The 17,307-nt window shown below is 35.9% G+C and overlaps 1 protein-coding gene across 1 annotated transcript; it reads left to right on the forward strand.

Moving 5' to 3' along the window:
* The first annotated feature begins 1,484 nt into the window (after positions 1–1,484).
* On the forward strand, positions 1,485–17,303 carry LOC135796670 (uncharacterized). Its single transcript, XM_065308788.1, has 3 exons — positions 1,485–1,731; positions 6,252–6,660; positions 15,534–17,303. Exons 2-3 carry the CDS (start codon positions 6,417–6,419, stop codon positions 16,829–16,831), a joined length of 1,542 nt encoding a protein of 513 aa, XP_065164860.1. The 5' UTR covers positions 1,485–1,731; positions 6,252–6,416; the 3' UTR covers positions 16,832–17,303.
* Positions 17,304–17,307: the final 4 nt, after the last annotated feature.

The raw sequence follows: 17,307 nt of genomic DNA on the forward strand, positions 1-17,307 counted from the left end.
AACACACTGCCTCATTACGGAATTAATCAGGTAATCAAAGAGTTAAACGTGCGAGCAGGCCGAACAAGTGTTCTCTTCGATTCCGCATTCTTTCCGCTGCACTTCGACACTCGACCACTCGACACGTACCAGCATGATCTTTCTATCCTTGATATTTGCCATTCTTTTTCTATATTTCTTCGCCGCTCGTCGCAGCACGAGCGCTTAGTGCACACCGTGTTTGTTCTTCCGTTTGCGTCGCGTCGGTTCACTGCAGACGCATCTCCTGCGAGATGCATCTGTATGCATGTCTACATTATGTCCCCACAAACTAACTGTAAACTCTACTCTAGGTTTAAAATCACAAGAATTCATGAATTTCAAACGCAACCCTTTATACATCAAGTTTTAGTTCTTAAAATTTCCGCATGATGGCGCTGTGACCCATGAATCTTTTCGTATCACTTGGTATTAATAGTGTATAATGTTTTGTATGCGAGTTTGATTCTTCGACCTCTGTGCGGCTGTAATGCATCTCCGTGAACAATAAATATCGCGCAAGGTGAGGCAGGGCAAGCGCAGACGTCGATGATTAAACGCGCGCATCTCGCATAATGCACTTTGTTGCGCATCCGCCATCTAGCGAATCTTATGAATGCGAATAGTAATGAGCGCAGGATGAGAGGAAACGCGAAAAATGGCGCTCACCGTACGCGCATTCGCTGCATTAGAACAATGGCATGCTCGGGCTTAATTAGGATATTACTGGAATACGATTGAATGTTGTCGTGTACAGAGATAGGAGTACAAGAGCTTGCATACATTAAAAACCAACAAGTTTATTAAGATCATGAACAATGCATGTGTTTTTTTGAGTAAAAATTTAAGTTGGATGGATTTTATGTATGTTTGACTTGTTTTCACGGCTGAACCACGTGGTCTATTTTGTTGAATTTTTGTTTATAGAGAGTTTGGGGTATGGAGAAGGACATAGGCAACTTTTTTTCAAGAAAATTTTATTTAAAAAGGGTAAAATAAGGGTTGAAAGTTTGTATACTGTGTTTTAGTGCGATTATTCCAATCTAGATGGCGTAAAATTTACAAAAGGGACTTTTGTAGTTAAATTTTATATGACACGTTTGTTTTGACATTTTTTAAACATTTAATTATGTTATTATCTTTTTAATTCCTCGGAAGTTATAATTTTTTCATTTTTACGACTATTTACTGCTATATTATGGAAATTCAAGGCGATAACGCTTTATCCTAATACTACCTAAACTGACTTAAGTAAAAATACACTTTTCCTTAAAAAGTTATGCAACCAAAACAATTAAATGACAAGAAATTGATTAAACGTAAAATTAAATATAAATTCATCGTCTGTCTCTATCTCTATCTCTGTCTCTGCATGCGTTGTTTACTTGCGTTAATATGAATTACAATTACGATTGTGCGACGCGCAGTGCGCCGGGAGCGCGCTTAAGTCATACGCGCCGAAGCCACTCAGCACACAACTCGGCGGCTGTGCGTGCACTCTCAGTGAGTTACTCAGCCGGTCGCGCGTCGACTTGAGTCAGTCGCAAGGCGAACGCAGTTGTACGCGCACACGAAATAAATTCATATTGTTTAATAAGTTACAAGTGCGCGAACACGATCCATCCGACGCAAGTTACTCGTATATTTTGACTTGAATTAAAATAAGTGCTGTAGTGAATTGTTTCATTGGATTAATTCTTCTATTCTGATCAAGTAAGTTATACGAAATATAAAATAATCACATAGTTGGGTTTAATCGGCGGCTGCGTACTCGAAAAGCAGGTTGGAAACCGAAAACGTTTTCTCTTTAATCGAAGTTCAAGGAAGACCGAACCTGCTCGCCGCGAGATAAAATCGCGATTAATAAACGAGCACGAAAATAATTATTTCGGATTTATTAAACGCTTCAAACATGAAAAATGTATAACATATTAAATCACGTGGTTTACTAGGAGAAAATATTTATTATAAATTATTTTTGTTTGTGGTTATTGTGATTCACTTAAAAAACCTTTCTGTAACTTTCCAGACGTTAAAAATAATTAATTTAGGTTTTATACCACAAAACCATAGGAAATTTTTGTAGCGTCAGTCATCTGACATCTTAAAATGTTTTTGTGGAGTAATTATCACAAAAAGACGCATAATTAATGGATGTTTGGGTTCATTCCCATTTTCTGTCGTGATTGTGGCTGAAATAACACTCGAAACTCTTTAACATTCAACATTATGTATTCGTTTGTGTAAATAAAGGTGTGGGCGCATTGGAGTCATCAAACGAACCTCCAAAAGTGCACTTTGACTCACATTCACTCGGAAATTGCCAGAAAGCTTACCAAATAAAGTCGTGCGATTTAATTTCTTGTCTTTTTATTTCCATTCCAACATTCTCAGTTGAAAAGGTGGAAAATAAAAATAAAAGCTTGAAATTTACGATGTCCTGCGTTGGAAACAGCAACCGCCTAAATTATGCAAATCGTGCCCACATTCTTTTCCTCTTCTTTTATTGGACGTGTTAATACTACAAGAATTTTAACAAGCAAGAAGTGTTTGGATATAAAAAATGTAAAAAATGTTTAAACACCCTGTAGATATTTAAATGTGAGGACCAATGACCTTCCCTTTTGGTGCCATCGGCAGAATTCGCGATTTTTGTCCGGCGCGATCGGCAAACGTGAAAATTTGATTTAATTACTAACCACGTACTGACATTGATTAGCACTCGACAACAGTAAACGACGTGTTGCTGGCCATAACTAATCACTTCCGATCGCACACCTTGTTGAAATATTTAGTCTATGCACAAACAAAGCAACTGGTCAAAAGAAATACAAAAGAAATTCCTGATTCGAAATTATGATTGAAATTAAAATTAAAATTAGAAACTTTTTGATTAATATTCAAATTTAGTTTGATTGCAAATGTGTTTTGAATGTTTGAATATTATATCATTTTGCGTGCGGGTAATTTTAAACAAATCATAATTAACTTAACTTAACTTTTACTTTTTCATGCGGTTTGGATTATTTTTTGCTTGGAAGTCAAATTAAGTAAAAAAAAAGTAAAAACAACCGGAATAATAAATAAAACAAAACAACAGGTACGAGTGATACACAAAACTAGTTTTTTTGTTGGTAATTTGTTATTAATATGCATATTTTTAGCATTTATTAATTAATAGTTTATATTTAATTAGAAACCGGTTATTTGCATACAATATATTTATAGTTACGTTTTTTTATTGCAGAAAAAATTGAAAATATAATTTTTTTGCTTCCACCTTTAAAACGGCACTTTTTCCACGGTTTTGGGACACAAAAAGTGGTACTTTAAATACGGATGACCCAAGCCATGACTAAAGTATTTATAAATTTAAGTTTTATTTCTTTAAGTTTCTAATTATTTGCATACAATCAATAGTTATGTTTTTATTGTCGAAAAAATTATCCAGAACAAAAAAAATTGTATTTTTTAATTGTAATTTCCATTATCTTAGTAATTTTTAGCCATTATTAAAATTCTAAGTGTTTTTGCATATTTTTAAACATTATAAGTACTTCCAAACGATAAAGTCACCTTGAGCCGCGCAATTAATTCGCTTAACTCGCGATGTACGTCGATTAGTTCGATAAACTTAATTAACATAAACATACACAATACATAAACGATTACAATTTGTGCCCGCCGCAATCAACAAACATTTAAATATAATATTCAATGAACTCATGAACAATTACAATAACTCCTAACCTAAAATCTTCGCTATTCTAGTTTTCTATTTTTTTTTTGTTGCGAAAATGACATCTTCAACTCAATCCTCGGCTGGATTAACACGTGCGCATTCAGTTATGAAGCAACTGTATCTTTTACATGCCACTTAAAGCGCGCGCAATAATATAATCCGCTAGTTCTCTTCATCTTCCATCAACGCTACCATATTTAACATGCGTGGAGGAGCCTGGCATCTCCATCTCGTTCACCATATTTAGAGTTTTAGCAGTACTCATGTGCAAGCGGAACTAATATTAATGTGTGTGCTTCCATACGGCGCATGCACGCAGAGAGCTCAAAATAAATTGGGAATGTCTGTAATTTTAGCTGTTATATAAAGTATATCATTATACTTGTGTATTATACTTGGTCTTACAATAATATTATTAAAAGTATTTTGGGTTGCCTAACTTATATTAATCTGTCATCTAATAGAGGCGTAGGTTTATTCGCACACCAAATTTTCATAGCATTTTGAAGATAGAATATTTGGTATTATACCAAGTGTTATACTAATATTATATGTATTTTGGGTTGCCTAACTTGTACAAGTTCATAATTTGCCCACTAGATGTCTATTTTAATCACACAATTAAATTTGAGCCATCATTTCTAAGGTTAAACAATTATGCATATATAACAATAGTACATGGTCCTTCGGCCTAACTTATATTAATTCATATTTTACCCACTAGAGGGAGTTTAATCACACGATGAAAATTCCACCAGCGATTTCTTGAGTAAAGAAAGCGTAATTATTGTTAATTACTTACAAATAAATAATGGGCGGATGAGGCAATTGTAATATGTCGAAATTTTACGCAATATCCCCACACGGTTTGCTAAACGTTCGTAATTTATTTCTTCTAGGATTAACTTGCGTTACCACAAATACCCAAAGCCATAAAAAGTGAGAACTGTCGAGAAAAAAGCACCAACAACAACGTTTGATCTAGATTCACAAAGATTTTTAATTGAATTCACTTTTGCTTTTAGTTTCGTCAATCAAGCAATTAATTGCCGCGTTTGTTTCACTCTACTCTAATGTAATTAAAATTGATACAATCAGCACACAATGATGAAACACAATTGTTTCAAGTAAAATCTTGTTTCATTCTTACATGACACAGAATAGTACACATCTATTTACTTTGCAGGTTTCGCCGGATACCCTGCAAACGTTGGGTGAAAATATTGTTATTTTTTACACTTGATTTACCGGTTGGATCGTCATTAACATTTTTGACGAGTGTTTGACACGTCGAGTAGCTGCTATTTTAAGTGGTTGCCGATAAAAACTGTGGAAATTACGATTTATTATTTAGGTATACATTTGTTTACGACATTAGGTATGTTCGGTTGAAATAAAAATTTTTATGAATTTATTTATGCCGCCAGACGATTGTCGTCACATTACATGTCGAAATCTGTGTAAACGTCGAGTATCAGACTTCAAAGGAATCAAAGGATTAGATAAATCTTCTCGGGCGTTTTGTAGGAATCCTTTTGAGGTTATCTGCGTTTTCTCTGAGATTTAGATGATATTAAGAGTCGTAATTTAATTATTTTATGATTTTACGATCTTTTTGCTATTTTCTGTGATTTCTCAGAAGTTTTAGCAAAAAATTATTTTGAGGTTAAATAATAAAATTTACAGCCTGATTTAAGGTTAGGCTTTGAATTCACTGCAATTTAATTTTTTAAAATGCCTTATTGAATTTTTGAAATTATCTTCGCGCTCATTACAATGAAAATACGCATTTTGTTTTAGAATAACACACAATAATATAATACACATTGCGCACCTTGAATGCATTTCTCTGTTTGTTTGTAAATTATCAACAGACACCTGATTGTTTTTCATGTTTAGAGAATTACTTGTCGGTGTTGATATGACAAACATTTGGACAAGTTAGTAAACTAAGTTAAGGTTGCTGATTGTTTCATTGCGGAATCGAATAGTTGTGATAAGGACTCAATGACGCAAAAGCAAGCAAGGCAAGTTCAATTAAAACTCTCTTGTTTGTACTTGCACAGTAAACAAAAAAAAGAAAAGTGTTTGCGCATGGATTAAAATTGAACTTGAAAAATGCGGTCGTCTATTAATAGCTCATCAATTATTTGCTAAGTTTTAATTTAGTTACTAAGTTATTATAGTATATTAAGTATCATGGGGCTTAAAGGGAGTTTTAGTCAATGAGTTTTAACTCAATCAGCGTTTAATATTCTTTAGCCACGTGATGCTTATAGGGATTTTTTTATACTTCCACTGAATTTCCACGTCTTGTGCCGTACCGTAGGCAAGCGCAGGCGCAAACTCACCCCGTGACTAAAGCCCGTGACTAAAGTATTTTAATCATTTTAATGTCTCAAAACCCTGAAAAAACTGCCAAAAAATTAATTAATTTAAAAAATAAAACAATAAATCAAAACTGATTTTTAAATGTTTTATTTTGTTCCAGATCATCTTCCTGAAGGTCACCACCAACATCTAATGTAAAAGTTAACGCGTGTTTCGCAATCATGCGATAATTACTCGCTCATCACATAAAAGTGCAAAAGTTTGCGCAGATCTAATCGCTAGTTCTAATACCGAATAATTTACGCGAATTTAAACCAAGTGCGAGATGACTGAAGACGACGTCATTGACGCGGCGATATTATCACGGCCACCACGGCCCAAAAAGGTGCCGTCCATCGAAGCACTAAACAGCGAGATGCCCGGCAGGATATTCGCCAAAGATCGCGGCCGGCGAGCGCTGAAAACTTTCCTTAATAAACTACGTCTTCGGCGCTGCGCTACCGCCAGCATCAGTCAACCGGACCCGACATATAAAGTTGCCTACCAGGCAGTTCCCAGTCACAGGATGGGCTGTTGTAAGATATCTTTATAAGTTTGCTATGTTATTTAATATTTTGTTTGCGAAACCTTGCGCTGAATTTTAAGTGCGAATTGATTTCTCAATTGCGTCAAACACATAATTAATTCTTAAAATTAGCATAGTGATCGGATATGGATGACCAAATTTATGTTAATAGATTATTTATAGTCAAACACAAGAAATAATCAATTTGCATAAGTTGCAGCAACAATTCCAAACTAGTCTCATAAGAATTTAGACTTTTTGCGCGCGCCATCTTGAATTTGATTAGATCAACCGCTTCAAGGTTGTTTACGGCCTGCCAACGAGCAGGTTTCGGTGCTGCTAGATCACAATTAAGAGTAAGAGTGTCTAATTAACACTTTTTACTACATACTCGTTTCGTGAATTTTGTTTGTCGTTCGTTTGGCGCTCGCCGCGTAATTATAATTAATGTCGAATTAAACACATGGTATGAGATGATGGATTCCAGTCCACGTTACGTTCGAGTATCAAATTTGAGAAGTCATTACGCCGTGCGTAATGGTAATGTTTTTCTCAGATGGATATGACCTTCTCGTGTCTCATGTCTATTTCGCCAAACATGCAATCAAACATCTCGTAAAAATTTTCGGACTTGTATCGAATGCGAAATCATGTCAAACTTAAAATTTAAATTTAATTGAATTAAAATTTCGGTAATTACTGATTTGCGAAAGTGATATTTCGAAATGTTAATTACACGAATAAAAATTTAGCAATTATTGATTTTTTGCGGATTGTAAGTTGGTTATAAACTGAATTACTTTAGTAAAAATGCCGGTAAATATTTCCAGAAGTCTAAATATGAATTCCGCGTGGCTCAGATGGATTCACTTGTGTTTTGTTTAAATGATTTTGTTGTAACGCAACGTGCACCCCAACAAATTAGCTGAAAAATTGTGCTTAAGTTATAGAAATTTTCATTGCAATTTGTAGGGATGTTGGGATCATAATTACAACAATATTTCAAATGTTACCATCGATGTCATGTCTTTAAACAAATATTCTAGCTCATAATCTGATAGAAATTAAAATATTTTTCGTTGTTACACAGAAAAATTAATAAAAATCCACAAAATTCTACAAATATCAAACTAAAATCATAAAATTTTAGTTTTAAACATTATTATTTTGTCGGTTTGCTAAATAAATATAATTAGCTGATGTTTTTGGCTGGTAACTTGTTTGAGATGAAAAAATATTTTCTTATTAAAGATGTTTTCGGTCGACTTTTTGATTGATGTTTAACGAATCTGCCCGAAACTGAGCAAATCTTGTTTTCGAGCCTTAGAGCCACGCTCATCACCAGTTGAATCCAAATAAAGCGCAAAAAATGATAATATAATAATAATTAATCTCTGGCGAGTATGCGCCGATGCCGTCTGGAGTTAGCAAACGTGATATTGGCGTCTTTGAAAAATCGGCGAGCATTCTTCGACATTCTGTAGCATTCCAGCAGATTCCATGCGGTAGATTCGCATTCTCTCTCATCGGCGCACCAAGCCAAACGACGCTCGTGGTGAATGTGTCGCTGGCGAGCAGCGCATCGCGTACATCGAGCCGCGTTTCGCTTTCAAAACTATTTTAAGTAGCCGCACTCCTCTAATATTCTACTTAGGTTAATTGTTTCCTTATAACTCCGGTACGCTCGAGCGGCGAGTGGAAGCCGCGATGCTCGATTTTCTTGCGGCGCGAGTAAAGTTTCACCGTTCGGCGTCGTTCCACAATGGTGCATAATGACCGGTGCATTCCGATTAAAAGAACCAACCGCAGGGAAATACCCGCTACAACAATGCTGCAGAATGTAAAATGTAAAAATTTGCTATGAATTATATTGTTATTCAATCGATGTCGCGTGAATTTTAATGATTTCACTAGAAATTAATGAAAAATGTATGTTTGTGTCGCTGTAACACAAAAACCACTCAACTAATTTTGATAAATTTTGGTATGCAGATAGTCTGGACCTAGGAAAATAACATAGGCTACTTTTTATCGCGAAAATTTAACTTGAAAGGTGTGAAAAATACTTTAAAAGTTTATGCAACAAAAAAGATACATGAAACCTATAGTTAGATATAAAATATAATAAAATGCATCTGTTTAAAACCAATAAATGAATGCTGATTGCGCAAGCCTGATTCAATCGTCAATAAACACATAAACCTGCATGCGTTGCAGGATTAATTTATGCGTTAATAAATTAATCACCGTTCGCCGGGCGAAGAAACCGCATTGCCACACACTCGACGCGGGCAATAATTGACTAATATACGAATAATTCAGACATCTGCACGTGGAAAAAGTTGGTACGCCGCGCACATACCAAACCAACTCGCAACTTTTACACTTTATTAGTTGCATTTTATTTCGCCGCTTATATTGCTCTCGTGCTTCCTTACGGCCCGCACGTTAAATAATGAATGTTATAAAATGCATACGACGCACGTACGTACCTGTCAGGTACTTACAGGCATAATGTGCATAATTATATTATTGCTGCTTGTCGATATGCGGCATTATATTGCAATTAACATTTGGATATTTTATTGCGTTGGAATTCTAGGCAACTGTTTCTACGTTTGGCATTTGTAGGCATTTTAAATGCATAATGTAGTACAGCGCCCTCTGGATATTATATACATATATTAGGAAAACGTGTATTTTGGGTTGCATTCTCAAAAAATTTTGTTTGAAAATTAAAATTTTTATGTAATTTTGTAATTTCCTTCGGGTTTGTTTTGTAATTACACGTAAGTAATGCAAATGAAATAGTAATTATTTCGACAATAATTGCATCGCATAAATAAGTGCACTTAAAGAAAGAATTTTACTTTAATTTACATTAATTCCGTTGAGTGGTTTTCCTGACATTTTTGTTAATAATTGTCTGTTTGACCCGGCCATCATTAATTATTGTCACCGATGTGTGGCACTCTAGAACCACACACACGTTGTGCGTCAGAATGCATTTATCGATCATTATACACCGCGCACACCTCGTGCTTCATTAGAAAAATCAACAGGTACATTAAAAGTCAATTAGAAGACACATGTCCGTAATTCAACGCGACAAACGCACCATTTGTTCGATTTCAAACACTTTTAATGCATTAGTATTTTTTCTCCCAACGCAAACATAAATATATTGCATTAATAGCGCAGGTTTAATAACCGAGGAATTTAAAGATTATGCAACCGGCGTGGCGTGGAGATGAAGAAGTGCAGGCTTTAATAATGCGTCGGGGCCAGCGTTTTTCTTTTCTTCTCTCGATTATTACACGGACGCAGCCAAGCCAAGCACCTACCGCACAACGGGCGTATAAATCATAGAAAAAGCCGGCAGTTTTCAGCTCGCGGAACGATCTTACGTGCGATCTTTTTTATGATTCCGTATAAAATATACATTTTCATAATGAAATCGCCGTGATATATCTAACCGGCTCTTGTTGCATTCGCGAGCAGTGCGCTCATCGACACAAAAAAAACCCAAGCATCTTTTTCTTTTCAATCTTTTCATTAAGAATCCATTAATACTACTTTGTACATTATATACAGGGTGTTTCTAACTTAAAAATGTACATTTTTAACCTTTAACCTCAAAATTATGTTACATAACCTATAATTTACAGAATTACAGAATATTTTCATTAAGAAGCCTTTAATTCTACTTTGTACATTATATACAGAGTGTTACAGAGTTAAAATTTAATATTTTTAACTTTTAACCTCAAAATTCTCTTACATAACCTATAATTTAATTTTTATTACATGTGAATGTTATGCAGAATACTCCTGAATGCAATCACAGACAATTAAAACATAATAACTTCCTACAAGTGCATTAATCACCGCTACATCTGAATATTCAAGATGGCGGTGAATGCCAATCGCAATTCTAATACAAAATGTCCTTCAACGAAGTTAGGCGTAGCATAATTTATAGCCACTAACCTCTGAAGACTTTCTAATTGCATTATAGTAAAGAAATCGACGAGAAAAATGTTTTTCTGCTGTTGTGAGTGAAACCAGTCATATTTCTGCGAAAATCACGCGGTAGACACCGACTAGAAAATAATTTAATAATCTAACGACGTTGTAAAGCTTGTCGTGCGCACATTATGAGAACACGGCGGTCATCCAAGCAGAATTCCTCCGGAGTCTCTGGACAGCGTCATAAAAATAATCAACTCGCAAAAAACAAGACTGTAAAAATCACACGACAGCGTTATAATTTATTTTTGGGTGCAACTAACATTTATCTCACGAAAAACACGTCGAAATTATTAGACGCTAACCACAGCACAGCGTCTTGCCTTGTTAAATCATGCAAAACAGAGGCTTTTGCGAATGTGAAAGAGTCAAAACATGTTGTAAATATTACTCAATGACGTAAATGTAAATTCAACAGAGAATTTATGTTAATGTCTTAATTTTTGATTAATAATCGCGATTAATATTCTTATCAACTGAGATGTGTTATTAAACTTTGTTAAACAATGTGTTGTCGCGAGGCACACACATGAGCGCATTATTTAATTGTCCTTGTGCGCATCGGCCTTGTCCTTGTTTTATAAATCATTGTTTTTCGTAAGCGCAGTTAACCCAACGACAATGCTATACGTTTTCGGTGACAGGATTCGCTGAGATTTATTTCTTTTATTGCATTGCGGTATTTTATGCTTAAATTTATTTATAAACGTGGTGCAATCAAGCCATTTGCATAAATTGTGTATTTGATTAGAATTGAACATTTAAAGTCTCTAAATGTTTATGTTTTCGAATTTTTAATGTTTTGTTTTAGCATTTGATATTAGCATATTTTATTTGTCATTTGTCACATTAAAATTTGAATTCGTAAGATTCTATTTTTAGGTTAGAATCAATAGGTTAATGTTGAATCCTAACCTATAAAAGTAAACATTTGCTTATATCTCACGTGAACATTTCCTCGCCTTGGCTTTGATTCACATGCAACCATCGTGACATTATTAAATTAGGGACGCGCCATTATCCTAAAAATAGCCCATTATATTGAAAAATTGGATTGTTTGCGCCATTAACTTTGTATGAACTATTGAGAGGACGATCCCAGGACGTCAGTAACCCAATGAAGACAAATTCACTTTCAAACGAACGCAGCGATTAAAAAAACAAAATAAAAATTCTTTTGATACACTAGGTATAAAGGTTAACACATAGGCAACACACGATGCGAAGCTCAAGGACGAAATGATAAAATCGGATGAGCAAATATCGCATATATTGCATCTGGGACAACAAACGCGATAAAAATAGTCTGGCGTCATGTGTAAATGTTTTGAAAAATGTTCAACAAATTCGCGGATTTGTTGCTTTTAACTTTTAACTCATGTCTCGTATGTTTATTGTCGAAAGTGACATTTTAAAAGCTGAAATACATTTCCACGAAATATTATGAAAATTCCCCACTGGTATAATTTACATATGTAACTATAAATACTTAGAATGTTAAAAAAATATTTTTAAACGTAAATAAAATAAAATACAATGTTGACTAGTATTTTATTGATTGATTTATCGTTCATTTGTTCATATTGTCCAGCTGGTATTAAATTAAATGCAATTATACCTGCCGACAGTCTTACGTAATGTAATTGTGGGAGTTTTTCATCATTCGTTTCGAATCTTTTCGCAATAATTGTAATTGAATGTGTACTTACTCACTGAAAAGCTAATTTGTGCGCGTTTAGTTGCCTAAGTATATTTTTCAATAACATGATGAGCGTAACTGAAAGTAAATAAAACTATTACACAATACTTGAACATTATTTAAACAATAAAGTAAAATAAACATCTTGTTAACTTAAGAATTATAGGAGTGTTTGATGTGTTCACACCTTGAAATACTTAGGTTATCATCTAATTGAATATTTGGTTGCCTAATATTCAATTAGTGAAAAATTCTACACGATTGATGAGATTCCAAAGAATTGTACATGCGATTGCATAATATTTAACATTATCTGCGGTGTGTCTTAAGTTAAGCTTGATGCGTTTATCTAAGTTGCCACATTTTAGCGGCGAGGCGGATCGGCTCGGATCTGGATGCAAATTAAAATCGTGAATCACCTTGAGCTATTGCCTGCATTTAACCGCATAATTCCATCCATTAGTTGCTTCTATTTTTCATCTAATCGCATTTCAACGCCAACTTCATAATCAACCGCGAGACGCGCCTGTAATTCGACAGATGCAACCTGTGTGTCGATAAACAAGGTAGCATTCGAAATGAAAAGTTATCTCACACGCTGCTGCTGCAGAGTGGAGTAAAACTCAATTTCTAATGCCGCTTTACAAATCGCTTTGCAGCTCGCTTATTATTGCTTATTATCGATTCCGGTGAAGATCATAATGCGCTCGCAGCTACACCTCGCCAAATAGCCGCATTGGAATGGAGTAATGAAGAATTGAAGAAACCAGCCAACAATTCTACAGTTAGATATTGGCATCGTTTTTCATTTCAGCACCAGTCGAACGTTTCCAAGCTATTAATATCGCAAACATCTACTGAATGTTTACAAAAAAGTGAAATTCCTTTTCTGCAGGCTGCAAATGTAGTCAATTTCAATAGAAATGTTTTTTTTTTGTAAACATTCAGTGAGCACTTGTCTCTTTATACAAATTCAATAAATCACGCAATTCGATTCGTGCTGTTTGCGCGCCATGTCGTTCTTTTTTTATTTCTGCGCGTTGTGAACTGTTTTGATCGCTTTTGCTTTTTTTGCGCGCATTGCCGTGGCTTACTTTCTCATGTTCTTCATGTCTCAGGCACATTCCAAACGTACATCTTTTTTTTATTCAGTATAATCTAATAAATTAAAATTACGCGCGGTGATTATACAAAGGCTACACTGCAGTCATAAAAAAATTAAACAAAAAACTGTTTAAAACTTTTAAGGTTGTGTTCACACCTTGAAACACTTAGAAACAGTTAGCAATTTGGCGCAGTAACAATTAAATTTTAATTTATTTAGCAAATGAAATTATACGTGCACAAGATGAATTTATATTCGTTTATTTGTGTAGCCTTAATGTGCTTTCTTACGTAATTAACTTGTTATCAGCAGAAAAGGTAAAAGTCTAGCTGGATTTTTACGCCTGGCTTTTAACAAGAACAATTAGCGTTCGCTCGCGACTTGCGACGAGGAGCAAATATTTGCATGTTCGCCATAATTTGATAATGAAGGCAGTAAACTGCAGGCAGTGGCAGTAAATCATTTCCGTAATTACCTCTCGTGGCTCTCAGTCAGGTAAAGCAAAGACTTTGCCGTTTAGTTCAGATTAGAAGAATGCCACCAGCAGAATACAGAAACACGCGGATGTTTTAGAAATTTACATAATACTTGATACAAAAATATAAAATTTCTAGGAATTTTAATGAAAAAAAAGAGTTTTGAAATCAGTGTGATATAGGCAACCATTTATACATTTAATGATTTAAAAATGCTCCACCAGACGGCGCTGCTTCCAACTTTCTAATTATTGTTTATTTTGACTACTAATTAAGATAAAGTCTCACTCTGTGTTCATTAATAGTTCGTTTGTTGCGTTCAACAATCGTCTGCGTCCACCTGTGCTCATTGTACTGTTAGAATATCGACATCATTAGTTGGTTCTTCACCTTGCCAATCAATTTTTTGCACCAATCGTGCTCATATTACGCATTAAAAATCTCAAACGGAACTAAATTATCAGCACATTCGCTTATCAAGCAGTTAAAAGAAACCAGCGTAAAAATAGCCGGCAGGAATGCGCGCGCGTTTGGTCAGTTTTATCAGTTATCAAGGAGAATTTGCCTGATGCGCGCTGTGCACGCTGAAAATTATTGCGGTGGTACCAAAGGCCGTGACTGATAACGACTTCCTCAATGCTCAGCTCGGCTAATTTGAATTCGTTAATTGCGCACGGCGCACGAATTGCAAGCGCGGTATTTTATGCGCGAGGCGGCGTGCACACTCGGCACATTAATATACGCGCACGTGTCCGCACGACGATTAATTTCCCACGAAATGAATGACATTGCCTGATCTACCGAATGCTAATTAATGCTATTCATTATGACGACAGCGACGCGCATGAACAAACCGCAGTTACTGTACTTGCGGCGCGTACGTCAATAATTTATTTCATTCTTTTCAGCTGTTTAGATTTGAGGTAACTGTTTGTTATTTATTACGTTGTACATCAACATTAATTGTTGTTGGTACCGCGCGGAAATGTTCAGTGCGGTGTTTTAACGTAGGCAACTTTATTTACACATTTACATCAATGTTACCAACAACTGCACTGGAATAATAATATAATTGGTTTTTTGCTTCAGTAACAAAGTAAAACCTAACAGTTCATCATGGATTACAATTAATGACCATTGTGCATGTTGGAAATTAAATATTTTAAAAACCATGCTTTACACGAGTTAGTACTGGCAATTAAAGCGCGAACACCAGCGCGCATTAATTATTATTCATTAACAAAAGCTGGGGCGCTAATTTCCGTGTAATAATTAGCGAACGCGCGCGCGCTATCTGTAATAACCGATGCCGATTACTCGTAATGGTATTAATGAGATTTGCGAGAGAGTAAAATGGCGACGCGTGCAGATTGGTACCATTATGGCGCACGAGCGAAATGAAACATAAGTGCAAGTTAATAAGAACAATAAGCCGCGAGATTTAATAAACTTATTAACGGCTTATTTCCGCCCGGATAATTACGAAACTCATAATTGCGTCTAATTTTCTATGCAATCAGAAATACTTCTTATGATTATTTATTAATCTCTGATTGGTTTAATTTCAGGTGACGGTTGCGTTGAAAAACCGTTGGCAACCCTTTGGCGTAACTACACCCAGTCCTCCCGCCCAGATGTACGCATGCAGTTGACTGTAAGCGGGGGCGGTTTGAAAGCAACAACGAGGGACCACGGCCTCACGGAATACTGGGCAAACCGACTGACGACATGCGCAGCACCACCACATTTCCCCCGCCTTTTCTGTTGGGTGTACCGACATGAGGGGCGGCGATTACGGCACGAGTTGCGTTGTCACGCTGTGCTCTGCCCCTCCGCCTCCGTCGCACGGCAAATCGAAGAGAAACTCAAGGATTCCCTCACGCTGGCACTCAATGAGTTCCGGCGTGATAAAATCAGCAAACAAAATGCCCGCCTTTCATTGATCAACTCCATGTATGAGAATCCTACGATACCCAGACGGAAGATACTCTTAGCTACAGGATCCACCAACTATAGACCTCCTTTAGAACGTTCGAAATCAGCTCCTAAACTCACCAGCATTGAAGAAAACCTCGAGGAAACCGAGGAGATCTTTGAAGGGCGTTCGAGGAACAAATCAAGGGTTGCCAGCAACTGTGACCGGGCTTTATTAAACAAACGCAATAGTCTTAGGAGACAGTTGCATAATTCCAGCAAGATTTACCCGATTTGTGAGATAACCCAGGATGATTACGTGGATGAAGATGAAGAAGTCGATGAGGATGTTGATATTGATGAAATGACCGATGTGGATCGACAGAATCTTATCCTGGATAAACTGGTAGAGGATTCCTTTGCGAATGAAATACTCGAATCGTGTAACATGAACGGTTGGCTGCGAAACTTTGAAAAACCCGATGATGAAGGATCTTTATCCAGTGGATGTGAAAGTGCAAGCACTGTCACCTCGGAAACCGAATCAAACGCCTTCAATCCCATTATAGAAACATCGGAGGAAAGCGATGAGAGTACACCACAAAATGGCGGCCAAATCACAAACACGACAAAGACTGAATTAGATTTTAAAGTCGGCGGTTGCGTGCTCAACCGCGTGAAGAGTTTCGAAAGCAAATATTGTCCGATGAAGACGAACATCAACAACAACACGATTCTTGATAACGATGAGGTGTCGCTGATTCCCGTTGGTGAAACACAGCCGGATTTCAGTTCGTTGAAAGTATTCAAGAAGCGGTGTATGTCAGACACGGAGCAGGTGTTTGAAGATGATGGATCTGAAGAGGAAAATGGCAGCGCGTGTAGTGACGAGAGCGGATACGATGAAGTCATCGATTGTGCGAGTTCTGTCGCGAATATAGTCCTGGTTTAAACTGGAAAACTACAGAACGCGAATTAAATCCAAAGATTTCTCAAATCGTGCAGTTTGTTAAATTATTAGAAACGTGCGTAGATGGTACTAGATCAATGAGGTGAACATATCCATAGGTTGTATAGATTGTACCTACATTTATACTCATAAGAAAATTCTGTTTCGTTGAGTGAACGATTGAAAAGTGCAAATGTACGAACAGATGAAATTGTACATTGTTTCTGCAAATAGAACTAGCTAGTAATGTATTGTATGTGTATAAATAGCAGATTTATATCTAATGTTAGTTGTACTAGATTAATACACACTAATTGATAGACTTTTATTCTTGTGATGTGATTTCAAGCGGTTTATCAATATGACTGACTTGGATTAATTGTATTATAGTTACGCATGTGTGCAACAATTGTATTTGTTATTATTGTATTTTGTTTTTTATTTTCAAAAACATGTATTTTACTTTAAACTACAACAGC

Source organism: Atheta coriaria, unplaced genomic scaffold (assembly GCF_025399875.1).
Source record: "Atheta coriaria isolate IRGN ID8LTWV9N9 unplaced genomic scaffold, Caltech_Dcor_3.1 hic_scaffold_7_pilon, whole genome shotgun sequence".
Classification (NCBI taxonomy): Eukaryota; Metazoa; Arthropoda; class Insecta; order Coleoptera; family Staphylinidae; genus Dalotia; species Dalotia coriaria.